The sequence below is a fragment of the Delphinapterus leucas genome, chromosome 3 (assembly GCF_059928025.1).
Source record: "Delphinapterus leucas isolate spDelLeu-1000000601 "Yukka" chromosome 3, BTC_Dleu_Yukka2, whole genome shotgun sequence".
Classification (NCBI taxonomy): domain Eukaryota; kingdom Metazoa; phylum Chordata; class Mammalia; order Artiodactyla; family Monodontidae; genus Delphinapterus; species Delphinapterus leucas.
The window spans coordinates 126,835,421-126,849,499 of NC_143131.1; the positions used below are offsets into that span (position 1 = coordinate 126,835,421).

Genomic DNA, 14,079 nt, shown 5'->3' on the forward strand with positions numbered 1-14,079 from the left:
TTAATTTACAGTGAGGCCCCTGTAGCCATCACTTGACCCATACTGCTCCGCAGCATGCCCTGTGGCTTCTCCTGCCACGGGAGAGCCAGAGGATGACATGATGACATTCTGATCAGACAGTGGTTGGTGGGTCAGGCCTCACAGCTAGAGGAGAGAGAGAGGGAATCAAGCTGCCAAGGAAAGCAGATGTGTTTGCGGGCCAGGACCCCTGCCTTGGACAGTGCTGGATGACACTCTGAGCTCTCACCTCTAGGACTCCCTTTGCTACTAGAAACTTCTCCAGCCATCCTTCTGTCTGTATGGTCTTTCTTCAGACTCATATGAACCAGTAGATGCAGCTTGAGACTGCTCTCAGCTGCAGAGTTTAGTAGCAAGACAGCTTAGTGCTTAAGGACATGAACCTTGCACTCAGGGCTGAGTCCAAGTTACCTTGGGCTTCATTTATCTGGTCCTCACTTCCTGGCTCCACATAAATATGATAGAAGCTACCTGATAGGACTATTGCAAAAACTAAATGAAATGCTTTATGGAAAAAACTTAGCACAGTACCTGGACATTGGAAGGTCTTATACAGAGGAGTAAATAGTACTGTTGTTATCGACAGCAGTACTGTATGACATTATTATCATATTCCACTCATGGTTTCCTGAGCTTTGACAAAATTTTGAGTGTTCTCACGACTCTCCATGCAAAAACGTATAGCCAGTCTATTAAGTTATGTCACTTCTACCATTGGCTGATCTCATCTATGACTTTTTTTTTAACTTAAGGCTTTATATTAGCAATTTGGAAAACTTGAAGGATATGTCCAAATGATGTGAGGACAAAAATATCTATGATAAATCAAATATGGTCACCCACGGTCTTTTGAGACTTCCTAATTTTCCTCTCAGCAGAAATTCCAGTTTAGGGTTGCCTTCTGCTGCCCCCCACAAGAAGGTATGAGGATCAAGTAATACACTGCTAGTGCAAGTGGTTTATAAACTGTTGAGGGCTGCACACATCTAAAAATGTAAGGCCAAGATCTCAGAGGTCATGTAGTACTCAGCCACTGAGCGCGCACCAGAAAGCACCTACACTGAGGATTCTGAGCCTACCCACACTTTACCTTCTTCCATCTCTCACCCAGGACGAGGAGCCTGAGCGTCCCTCTGGAGCCCAGATCAAGCGCCATGCCTCCACCTGCAGTGAGAAGTCCCATCGGGCAGACCCACAGGTCAAAGTCAAGCGCCACGCCTCCAGTGAGTTCTGTGTGCAAGGGAAGAAGGGAGGGAAATAGTCCGGGACAGGGGCGGGGTCGGGGGGTTGTCTCAAAATCAGATCCTTGCTGGGGTCACGTGGGTAAATAAGTGAAGAGAGGTATAAGAAAATACTCTAAGAAAAATAACAGCACAAGCAGAGTGATAAAGGGCAGCTAGCAGGTGGCCTCAGAGGGGAAACAACAGGGAATGGGTTGGGGGAGACTGAAGGAAACTGCAATGCTCAGACCCCAGCTCTAGGGGCAGCTACTACTTAGCTCCAGCCAAGGCCCCCATGCAGCAATGTCAGCCCAGATTTGCCAATTATTCAAAAGAGACCAGAAATCTACTTATTTTTTAATATAAGCAACTATTGAAAACTTTTAACACTACATAAAGCCATATATATATGGCTTACGTCTGTGTCCCAGCCCAAGCTCTGCCTAGCACCCCATAGGAGCTTGCTGAATTGCCTGATCGCCACACTGCACAATAAATAATGACTAACTATGCCAGGCAACTCTATGTAAGTTCTCTTTGATTCCCAACATTAATCTCTACGCCTGTATGATTTATCTTTATGAGCAAGCCAGCTTCCTGTAGGACAGCATGTCCTGAGTCTTTTATTTGTTGTTTTTACTTTCTTCTCTCGTGCTTGAACAAAGTCAAGTTCTAGTCTTTGCTTTTTGAAGATTTATTTTTTAAAATACTTTTCTTTATGATAGCTCCATTTCATTAGTGTAGATAATCTCTTCTGGGAGTCAGGAGACCTATATTCCATTCCTCACTTGGTCACTAAATTACTGTGTAACTTTGGAAAAGTCCCCTCCCCTCTCCAGAGAGATTCCCCTCTGAACAATTAGAGGTTTGTTGTGTAGCATTCCTTATACTGTATGATCAGAGACACTAGAAATACAGGGCCTTATGAAATGCCCATTTCAAGATGGGAAACTAAATCAAAATAAGCATGTAAGATTGAAGAAATCATAAAACATAAAAAAAACCCAAAAGCAAAGATAACAAAAAACAGACTCTTTCTTCAAATTAAATCTTACATTGAAGCCCAGTTTATAAGAGAGAGAGAAAAGTGGAGCTGCTTTGCCTGGAGTCTGGAGGCCCACTTGGCCTCCCCTTTGCCCCACATGGTAGCCTGTTACCCATCACTATGAAATCATAGGGCTCCTTGCAGACAGTTGGAAACTATGGATCTAGTCCAAAAATGTTTTTCAGATGAAGGAACTGAAGAACGTAAGAGAAGGGTCTTACCCAAGATCATGTATTAACTACCTACTGCTACATAACAAATTACCCAAAATTTCATAGCTCAAAACCTAAGTGTGTGTTATGTCAGTGTTCTGTGGGTCAGGAATCCCGGGGCAGCTTAGTTAGGTAGTTCTGGATTGGGGTCTCTTGTGAGGTCACAGTCAAGACGTCAGCTGGTCATTTGAAGTCATCTGAAGGCTTGACACGCTGGAGGATCTGCTCCCAAGATGGTTGATTTGTATGCCTGGCAAGTTTGGGCTGGCTTTTGGAAGGAGGCCTCAGTTGCTTGCCAGGAGGACCCCACCATTGGGCTGCTTGTCCTCATGACAAGACAGCTGGCTTCCCCCAGAGCAAGTGACCCAGGAAGGAGGTACAGGGTAGAAGCTGCAATGTTTTTGTGAACTAGCTTTTGTGATAATTTCTGCCATATCCTAATGGTTACACAGGTTAGCCTATCTAGTGTGGGAAGGGACTGCAAAAGGCCACAAATATGAGAAAACAAAAATCATGGGAACTGAGGGCATTACTGAGAAAAATGGTGCCATGAGAAGCTCCACAGACCCTTTCCCCAGAAAACAACCAAAACTGGTAAAGATTGCTAAATCAGGGCTTTCCTGGTGATGCAGTGGTTAAGAATCTGCCTGCCAATGCAGGGAACACTGGTTCAAGCCCTGGTCTGGGAAGATCCCACATGCCACGGAGCAACTAAGCCCGTGCACCACAGCTACTGAGCCTGCACTCTAGAGCCCGTGAGCCACAACTACTGAGCCCACGTGCCACAACTACTGAAGCCCGCATGCCTAGAGCCCGTGCTCTGCAACAAGAGAAGCCACCAAAATATGAAGCCCACGCACTGCAAGGAAGAGCAGCCCCCGCTCGCCGCAACTAGAGAAAGCCCTCGTGCAGCAACGAAGACCCAACACTGCCATAAATTAATTAATTAATTAATTTTTAAAAAAAGATTGCTAAATCAATCATCTGAAGTCTCTAGAAATTGTCCTAAGGGCATATGACAAATGAAGATTTATTCTAGAAAATTTACTAAATCTCAGTAAAAACAGTGAGAGTTTGTGGCATCTGAGCCACCACCTTCTCCTTTACCCTTTTCCCAGCTCAGTGTAACAAAATCTCCAGATGTGGATAAGAAAACGAGGCTCTCTCTCCTCTAGCTCCCAGTCAAGAGCTGCAGTATCTCCCCAATAAGAGCAGGTAACGAGCATTTCTCATCACCCCTAGCTATGTGCTACAGACACTAGATCCCAAGTGAGTGCAGCCCAGAAGTAGGGTGCTCCCTTTCTCTACCCAGACCCCACTCATAGAGCAGAGGCTCTACTGCAGGTTGGGCAGGCCAAAGATGTGGGGGCCCTGACTGCCCTCACCCCAGCTCACTCATAATGCAGGGGTTCCACACTAGGAGAGGAAAGCTAAGAAGACCAGAGGTTACAGTCCCTACCCAGCACCCTGCTCACAAAACAGAGATGTCACTCTAAGAGAAGCAGGCCACTGTTCCCACCCCTAGATTCAGAAGAGTGACTCAGAGATTTTGCCCAAGGTGAAAGGCAGGTCATAAAAACAGTAAACTCCAAAGCTCCCCTTCAAAAGAACTGACTTTAGTGGAAACAGAGTGTGGAGCAAATGATGATACAGAGCATTGTCAAAAACAATAAAGCAGGGACTTCCCTGGTGGTCCAGTGGTAAAGAATCCTCCTCCCAATGCAGGGGATGTGGGTTCGATCCCTGGTCGGTGAACTAAGTTTCCACATGCCGCAGGGCAACTAAGCCCGTGCACCACAATTATTGAGCTCGCATGCCTCAACAAGAGAGCCCACATGCCGCAAACTACAGAGCCCACGCACTCTGGAACCCTCACGCCATAACTAGAGAGAGAAAACCCGCACACCACAACTAGAGAGAAGCCCGAGCACCACAACAAAGAGACCGCTCACTGTAACAAAAAGATCCCACATGCCTCAACGAAGACCCCATGTGCTGCAACTAAGACCTGATGCAGCAAAAAAAAAAAAAAAAAAGGAAAATAAATAAATTAAATAAATAAATAAATATTTTTTAAAAAATAGAGCAATCAGCTGAAAATTAGTGGAGCCTAACAGCTGGGTGTGATCCCTAAGGCTGTACCCATTCAGGATCAACATCAGAGGCTTCATGCTGCAGGGAGAAATGTACTTCACTAAAAGAGCCAACTAAGTCACAAAACAAATAAACAATCAGGTTCGGGGTAGGGGTCAGTATACCTAGAGATGCTACAATATATTATATAAAATGTCCAATTTTCAAAAAAAATTATGAAACATGCAAAGAAACAGGAAAGTGTGACCCATACAGAGGGAAAAAGGCAGGCAACAGAAACTGTCTATGAGAGAACCCACATGTGGAATTTAACAAAGATTTCAAAGCGTCCTTTGTAAATATGTTCAAATAACTAACGGAAACCATGCTTAAAGAAGTAAAGGGGGCTTCCCTGGTGGCACAGTGGTTAAGAATCTGCCTGCCAATGCAGGGGACACAGGTTTGAGCCCTGGTCCAGGAAGATCCCACATGCCATGGAGCAACTAAGCCTGTGCGCCACAACTACTGAGCCTGTGCTCTAGAGCCTGCAAGCCACAACTACTGAGCCCACGTGCTACAACTACTGAAGCCCATGCTCCTAGAGCCTGTGCTCCACAACAAGAGAAGCCACCACAATGAGAAGCCCACGCACCACAACAAAGAGTAGTCCCCTCTCGCCGCAACTAGAGAAAGCCCGTGCACAGCAACAAAGACCCAACGCAGCCAAAAATAAATAAATTTATTAACAAAAAAAGAAGTAAAGGAAGAAATTGGAGAGTACAAAGTAAAACTGTCACTGTTTGCAGATAACAAGACACCACCAAAACACTTCTAGAGCACATCAGTGAATTTGGTAAAGTTGCAAGATACAAAATTAATATAGAGGAATCTGTTGCACTTCTATACGCGAACATAGAACTATCCGAGAGAGAAATTAAGAATAAAAATCCCATTTACAATCACATTTAAAAAGAATAAAATACCTAGGAATAAATCTCTTTTTTTAAACTTAGATAGGTTTTTTGAGGGGTTTTTTTGGCCATACCATGTGGTTTGTGGGATCTCAGTTCCCCAACCAGGGATTGAACCCAGGCTGCAGCAGTGAAAGCCAAGAATCCTAACCACTAGACCAGCAGGGATCTCCCAGAATAAATCTAATTAAGGAGATAAAGACCTATACTCAGAAAACTATAAGACACTGTTGAAAGAAACTGAAGACAACACAAAGAGATGAAAAGATATACCAGGCTCATGGATTAGAAGAATTAATTTTGTTAAAATGACCATATTACCTAAGACAATCTACAGATTCAATGCAATCCCTATTAAAATACCAATTGCATTTTTCACAGAACTAGAAAAAATAATTCTAAAATTTGTATGAAAACACAAAGATGCCAAAGAACCAAAACAATCTTGAGGAAGAACAACAAAGCTGGAGATATCATGCTATCTGATTTCAAACTATACTATAAAGCTACAGCAATCAAAACAGCATGGGAATGGCACAAAAACAGACATAGAGATCAACGAAACAGAACAGAGAGCCTAGAAATGAACCCACATTTATATGGGCAATTAATCTATGGCAAAGGAGAGAAGGAAATACAATGGGGAAAAGACAGTGTCTTCAATAAACAGTGTCGGGAAAACTTGAAAATCATATGTGAAAGAATCAAACTGGACTACTTTCTCAAACCATATACAAAAATAAACTCAAAATGCATTAAAGACTTAAATGTAAGACCTAAAACCATAAAACTTCTAGATGAAAACATAAGCACTCACTCTTTGACATTGGTCTTAGCAATATTTTTGGATAGGTCTCCTTAGGTGAGGGAAACAAAAGCAAAAATAAACAAACAGGACTACATCAAACTAAAAAGCTTTTGCACAGTGAAGGAAACTATCAACAAAACAAAAAGGCCACTGACTGAATAAGATAAAATATTTGCAAATAGTATATCCAATAACAGATTAATATACAAAATATACAAAGAACTCATACAATTCAACATCAAAAAAATAAACAATCTAATTAAAAAATAGGTATAGGACTATAGACATTTTTCCAAAGAAGTCATACAGATGGCCAAAAGGCACATGAAAAGATGCTCAACATCACCAATCATCAGGGAAATACAACTCAAAATCACAATGAGATATCACCTCACACCTGTCAGAATTGCTATTATCAAAAAGACAATAAATAATAAGTGTTGGTGAGGATATGGAGAAAAGGGAACTCTTGTGCACTGTTGATGGGAATGCAAATTGGTGCAGCCCCTATGGAAAACAGTATGGAGGTTCCTCAAAAGATTAAAAATAGAACTGACATATGATCCAGCAATTCCACTTCTGAGTATGTATCCAAAGAAAATGAAAACACCAATTAGAAAAGATATATGCACTCCTATGTTTATTGCAGCATTATTTACAACAACCAAGATATGGAAGGAACTTAAATGCCCATCAAAAATGAATGGATAGAAGCCCTGCCCCCATTGTCCCAGGAATGCATGGATAGCAGCCACCCCTAGGAGACCCATAAGCAGGCGCCAAGAGCTGCCCCCACTGTCCCTGGAGCACACAGATAACAGCCGCCCCTAGGAGACCTATGAGCAGATGCCAAGCCCTGCCCCCACTGTCCTGGGAATGCATGGACAGCAGCCTGTAAGAGACCTGCCCCCGCTATCCCAGGAGAGTGCGAAGGCCACGGTACCTGCACACACCAACCATATCAAAGTGATAACTGCCAGCACATGCTGAGGAAAGAGGCAGCAACCATACAAACTAAAAGCAGCCCCTCGATTCCGGAAAAGAGTGCGGAGTAGAGGGACTTGAGCTCACCTCCTCTCACAAAAACACCAAAATCACAACTAACTGCTGAACAACCATCAACAAAAAAGACTGGAACCTATCAAAAAACATATTTTACATCCAAAGACAAAGAAGAAGCCACAGTGAGATGGTAGGAGTGGCGCTTTCAGGACATAATCAAATCCCATACCCACCAGGTGGGCGACCCACAAACTGGATGATATTTATATCGCAGAGGTTCTCCCACAAGAGTGAGAGTCGTGAGCCCCACGTCTGCCTCCCCAGCCTGAGGGTCTGGCATCGGGAGGAGGAATCCCCAGAGCATTTGGCTTTGAAGGCCAGCGGGGCTTGAGTGCTGGAGTGCCACAGGACTGGGGGAAACAGAGACTCCACTCTTGGAGAGCACACACAAGGTTTCTCATACACTGGGACAAAGAACAAAGCAGTAACTCCATAAGAGCTGCGGCTGGACCTACCTACGAGTGTTGGAGGGTCTCCCGGGGAGGCAGGGGTCGGCTGTAGATCAATGAGGGCGCAAGGACACTGGTGGCAGAGGACCCAGAGAATATTTTGGCTTGAGCCCTCCCAGAGGTCGCCATTTTAGCATCAAGACCTGGCCCTACCTAACAGCCTACAGGCTCCAGTGCTGGAATGCCTCAGCCCAAACAACCAGCAGGATAGGAACACAGCACACAGCAGGATAGGAACACCCATCAGCACACAGGCTGCCTAAAGCCATACTGAGCTCACAGCCACCTCTAAACACATCCCTTGACATGGCCATGCCCACCAGAGGGACAAGACCCATCTCCACCAACAAGTGGGCAGGAACCAGTCCCTCCCACCAGGAAGCCTGTACAAGCCTCAGGACCCAGGTCACCGGCCACAGGCAGACACCAGAAGCAAGAGGATCTATGCTCCTGCAGCTAGTGGAAAGGAGACCACAAACCCAGAAAGTCAGAAAAAAATGAGATGGCAGAGAAATATGTTCCAGACAAAGGAGCAAGATAAAAACCCAAAAGAGGGACTTCCCTGGGGGTCCAGTGGTTAAGAATCCATGTTGCAACGCAGGGGATGCCAGTTTGATCCCTGGTTGGGGAGCTAAGATCCTACATGCTGCAGGGCAACTAAGCCCTCATGCCACAACAAGAGAGCCCATGTGTCGCAACTACAGAGCCCACACACTCTGGAGCCTGTGCACCACAACTAGAGAGAAGCCTGTGTGCCACAACTAGAAAGAAGCCTGTGAGCTGCAACAAAAGATCCCACGTGCCACCGCTAAGACCCAACGCAGCCAATAAATGAATAAATAAATAATAAATATTTTTAAAAAAAGAAGAAAAACTAAGTGAAGTGGAGATAGGCAACCTATCTGAAAAAGAATTTAAAGTAATGATAGTAAAGATAATCCAAGATCTCAGAAAAAGAATGGAGGCACAGACTGAGAAGATACAAGAGATGTTCAACAAAGAGCTAGAAATTTAAAGAACAAACAGGGACTTCCCTGGTGGCACAGTGGATAAGACTCCATGCTCCCAATGCAGGGGGCCCGGGTTCAATCCCTGGTCAGGGAACTAGATCCCACATGCATGCAGCAACTAAGAGTTCACATGCCACAACTAAGGAGCCTGCATGCCACAACTAAGGAGCCCACCTGCCACAACTAAGACCCTGTGCAACCAAATACATAAATAAATATTTAAAAAAATAAAAATAAAAAATAATGGACAAACAGAGATAAACAATACAATAACTGGAATGAAAAATACAGTAGAAGGAATCAATAGCAGAATAATTGAGGCAGAAGAACAAATAAGTGAGCTGGGAGACAGAATGGTGGAAATCACTGCTGTGGAACAAAATAAAGAAAAAAGAATGAAAAGGAATGAGGACAGTCTCAGAGATCTCTGGGACAACATTAAACGCATGAACATTCACATTACAGGGGCCCCAGAAAGAGAAGAGAGAGAGAAAGGGCCTGAGGAAATAATTGAAGAGATTATAGCTGAAAACTTACCTAAAGTGAGAAAGGAACAACCCACTAAGTCCAAGAAGCACAGAGACTCCCATACAAGATAAACTCAAGGAGGAACATGCTAAGACACATATTAATCAAACTGACAAAAATTAAAGACAAAGAAAAAATATTGGGAATTCCCTGGCAGTCCAGTGGTTAGCACTCAGTGCTTTCACTGCCGTGGCCTGACTTTGATCCCTGATTGGGAAACTAAGGTCCCACAAGCTGCGTGGTGCAGCCAAAAAAAAAGATAAACAAAATCGATAAAGCTTTAGCCAGACTCAACAAGAAAAAAAGGGAGAAGACTCAAACCAATAAAATTAGAAATGAAAAAGAAGTTACAACTGACACAACAGAAATACAAAGGACCATAAAAGACTACCAAAAACAACTACATGCCAATAAAATGGACAACCTAGAAGAAATGGACAAATTCTTAGAAAGATATAACCTTCCAAGACTGAACCAGGAAGAAGTAGAAAATATGAACAGACCAATCACAAGTATTGAAATCGAACCTGTGATTTAAAAACATACAACAAACAAAAGCCCAGGACCAGGCTTTACAGGTGAATTCTATCAAACATTTAGAGAAGAGTTACCACCTATCCTTCTAAAACTATTCCCAAAAATTGCGGAGGAAGGAACACTCCCAAGCTCATTCTATGAGGCCACCATCACCCTGATACCAAAACCACACAAAGATACCACAAAAAAAAGAAAATTACAGGCTAATACCACTGATGAACCGAGACGCAAAAATACTCAACAAAACTGGCAAACCGAATTCAACAATAGATTAAAAGGATCATACACCATGATCTGGACTTTCCTGGTGGTGCAGTGGTTAAGAATCCGCCTGCCAATGCAGGGGACATGGGTTTGAGCCTTGGTCTGGGAAGATCCCACATGCCGTGCAGCAACTAAGCCCATGTGCCACAACTACTGAGCCTACACTCTAGAACCCGCAAGCCACAACTACTGAGCCCACATGCCACAACTAATGAAGCCTGCACACCTGGAGCCCGTGCTCCTCAACAAGAGAGGCCACAAGCCCCTGCTCGCCATAACTGGAGAGGGCCCGTGTGCAGCAATGAAGACCCAACACAGCCAAAAATAAAAAGATAAATAAATTTATTTTTTTAAAAAAAAGGATCATACACCATGATCAAGTGGAATTTATCGCAGGCATGCAAGCGTTCTTCAATATCCACAAGTCAATCAATGTGATACACCACATTAACAAACTGAAGAATAAAAACCATATGATCATCTCAACAGATGCAGAAAGAGCTTTTGACAAAAATCCAACACCCATTTATGATAAACACCCTCCAGAAAGTAGGCGTAGAGGGAACTTACCTCAACATAATAAAGGCCATATATGACAAGCCCACAGCTAACATCACCCTCAATGGTGAAAAGCTGAAAGCATTCCCTCTAAGATCAGGAACAAGGCAAGGATGTCCACTCTCGCCACTTTTCTTCAACATAGTTTTGGAAGTCCTAGCCACAGCAATCAGAGAAGAAAAAGAAATAAAAGGAATCCAAGTTGGAAAAGAATAAGTAAAGCTGTCACTGTTTGCAGATGACATGATACTATACACAGAGAATCCTAAAGACGCTACCAGAAAACTACTAGAGCTCATCAGTGAATTTGGTAAAGTTGCAGGATACAAAATTAATACACAGAAATCACTTGCGTTTCTATACACTAACAATGAAAGATCAGAAAGAGAAATTAAGGAAACGATCCCATTTACCATCACATCAAAAAGAATAAAATAACTAGGAATAAACCTACCTAAGGAGACAAAAGACCTATACTCTGAAAACTATGAGATGCTGATGAAAGAACTCAAAGATGACACAAACAGTTGGAAAGATATACCATGTTCTTGGATTCAAAGAATCAATAATGTCAAAATGACTATATTACCCAAGGCAATCTACAGACTCAATGCAATCCCTATCAAATTACCAATGGCATTTTTCACAGAACTAGAAAAAAATTTTTTAATTAGTATGGAAACACAAAAGACCCCGAATAGCCAAAACCGAGCTAGAAAAACAGACCTGGAGGACTCACACTCCCTGACTTCAGACTATGCTACAAAGCTACAGTCATCAAAACGGTATGGTACTGGCAGAAAAACAGAAATATAGATTAATGGAACAGGGTAGAAAGCCCAGAAATAATCCCACGCATCTATGGCCAACTAATCTATGACAAAGGAAGCAAGACTATAAAATGGAGGAAAGACGGTCTCTTCAATAAATGGTGCTGGGAAAACTGCACAGCTACATGTAAAAAAATGAAATTAGAACATTCTTTAACAACACACACAAAATTAAACTCAAATTGGATTAAAGACCTAAATGTAAGACTAGATACTACAAAACTCTTAGAGGAAAACATAGGCAGAACACTCTATGACATAAATCGCAGCAATGTCTTTTTGGATCCACCTCCTAGAGTAATGAAAATAAAAACAAAAATAAACAAATGGGACTTAAATAAACTTAAAAGCTTTTGCACAGCAAAGGAAACCATAAACAAAACAAAAAGACAACCCACAGAGTGGGAGAAAATATTTGCAAACAATGTGACCAACAAGGGATTAGTCTCCAAAATTTACAAACAGCTCATGCGGCTCAATATCAAAAAAACAAACAACCCTATCCAAAAATGGGCAGAAGGCCTAAATAGACATTTCTCCAGAGAAGATATACAGATTGCCAACAAACACATGAAAGGATGCTCAACATCACTAATCATTAGAGAAATGCAAATCAAAACTACAATGAGTTATCACCTCACACCAGTCACCTGGTGTGGCCAGAATGGCCATCATCAAAAAATCTACAAACAATAAATGCTGGAGAGGGTGTGGAGAAAAGGGAACCCTCTTGCACTGTTGGTGGGAATGTAAATTGATACAGCCACTATGGAGAACAGTATGGAGGGTCCTTAAAAAACTAAAAATGGAATTACCATATGATCCAGCAATCCCCCATGACTCCCACAAAGAGTCATGTACCACAATGTTCATTGCAGCACTATTTACAATAGCCAGGACACTGAAGCAACCTAAGTGTCCATCAACATATGAATGGATAAAGAAGATGTGGCACATATACACAATGGAATATTACTCAGCCATAAAAAGAAACAAAATTGAGTTATTTATAGTGAGGTGGATGGACCTAGAGTCTGTCATACAGAGTGAAGTAAGTCAGAAAGAGAAAAATACCATATGCTAACACATATATATATGGAATCTAAAAAAAAAAAATGGCTCTGAAGAACCTAGGGGCAGGACAGGAATAAAGATGCAGACATAGAGAATGGACTTGAGGACATGGGGAGGGAGAAGGGTAAGCTGAGATGAAGTGAGAGAGTGGCATTGACATATATACACTACCAAATGTAAAATAGATAGCTAGTGGGAAGCAGCCACATGGCACAGGGAGATCAGCTCGGTGCTTTGTGACCACCTAGAGGGGTGGGATAGGGAGGGTGGGATAGGGAGGGTGAGAGGGAGACACAAGAGGGAGGAGATATGGGGATATATGTATATGTACAGCTGATTCACTTTGTTATAGAGCATCAACTAACACAACAATGTAAATCAATTATACTCCAATAAAAATGTTTTTTAAAAAATGGGCAAAATGACCTAAAGAGACATTTCTCCAAAGAAGATATACAGGTGGCCAAGAGGCACATGAAATTATGCTCAACCTCGCTAATTATTAGAGAAATGCAAATCAAAACTACAATGAGGTATCACCTCACACCGGTCAGAATGGCCATCATCAAAATGTCTACAAACAATAAATGCTGGAGAGGGTGTGGAGAAAAGGGAACCCTCGTACACTGTTGAGGGGAATGTAAATTGGTACAGCCACTATGAAGAACAGTATGGAGTTTCCTTAAAAAATGACATATAGAACTACCATGTAATCCAGCAATCCCACTCCTGGGTATATATCTGGAGAAAACCATAATTCAAAAAGATACATGGGGCTTCCCTGGTGGCGCAGTGGTTGAGAGTCCGCCTGCCGAAGCAGGGGACGCGGGTTCATGCCCCAGTCCGGGAAGATCCCACATGCCGCGAAGCGGCTGGGCCCATGAGCCATGGCTGCTGAGCCTGCGCGTCTGGAGCCTGTGCTCCGCAACGGGAGAAGCCATAGCAGTGAGAGGCCCGTGTACAGCAAAAAAAAAAAAAAAAAAAAAAAGATACATGCACCCCAATGTTCAGTGCAGCACTATTTACAACAGCCAAGACATGGAAGCAACCTAAATGTCCACTGACAGAGGAATGGATACAAAAGATGCAGTACATATACACAATGGAATATTACTCGGCCATAAAAAAGAATGAAATAATGCCATTTGCAGCAACATGGATGGATCTAGAGATTATCATACTGGGTGAATTAAGTCAGACAGAGAAAGACAAATATCATATGATATCACTCATATGTGGAATCTAATTTTTAAAAAATGATACAAATGAACTTATCTACAAAACAGAAACAGACTTACAGATAACAAAAAGCAAACTTATGGTTACCAAAGGGAAAATGTGGTGGGCGAGGTGGGGGGGAATCAGGAGCTTGGGATTAACATAGACACACTATTATATATAAGACAGATAACCAACAAGG

At 42.6% G+C, this 14,079-nt stretch overlaps 1 protein-coding gene across 15 annotated transcripts in view; it reads left to right on the plus strand.

The window, feature by feature from the left end:
• AFAP1L1 (actin filament associated protein 1 like 1) overlaps positions 1-14,079 on the plus strand; it is a 72,730-nt gene that overhangs the window by 45,583 nt on the left and 13,068 nt on the right. For all 15 annotated transcript variants that reach the window (XM_089909495.1, XM_089909488.1, XM_089909490.1 and 12 more), the window contains one exon: positions 1,130-1,241. In XM_089909495.1, the coding sequence (XP_089765621.1) occupies positions 1,130-1,241 (112 nt within the window). The remainder of the gene's footprint in view (positions 1-1,129; positions 1,242-14,079) is intronic.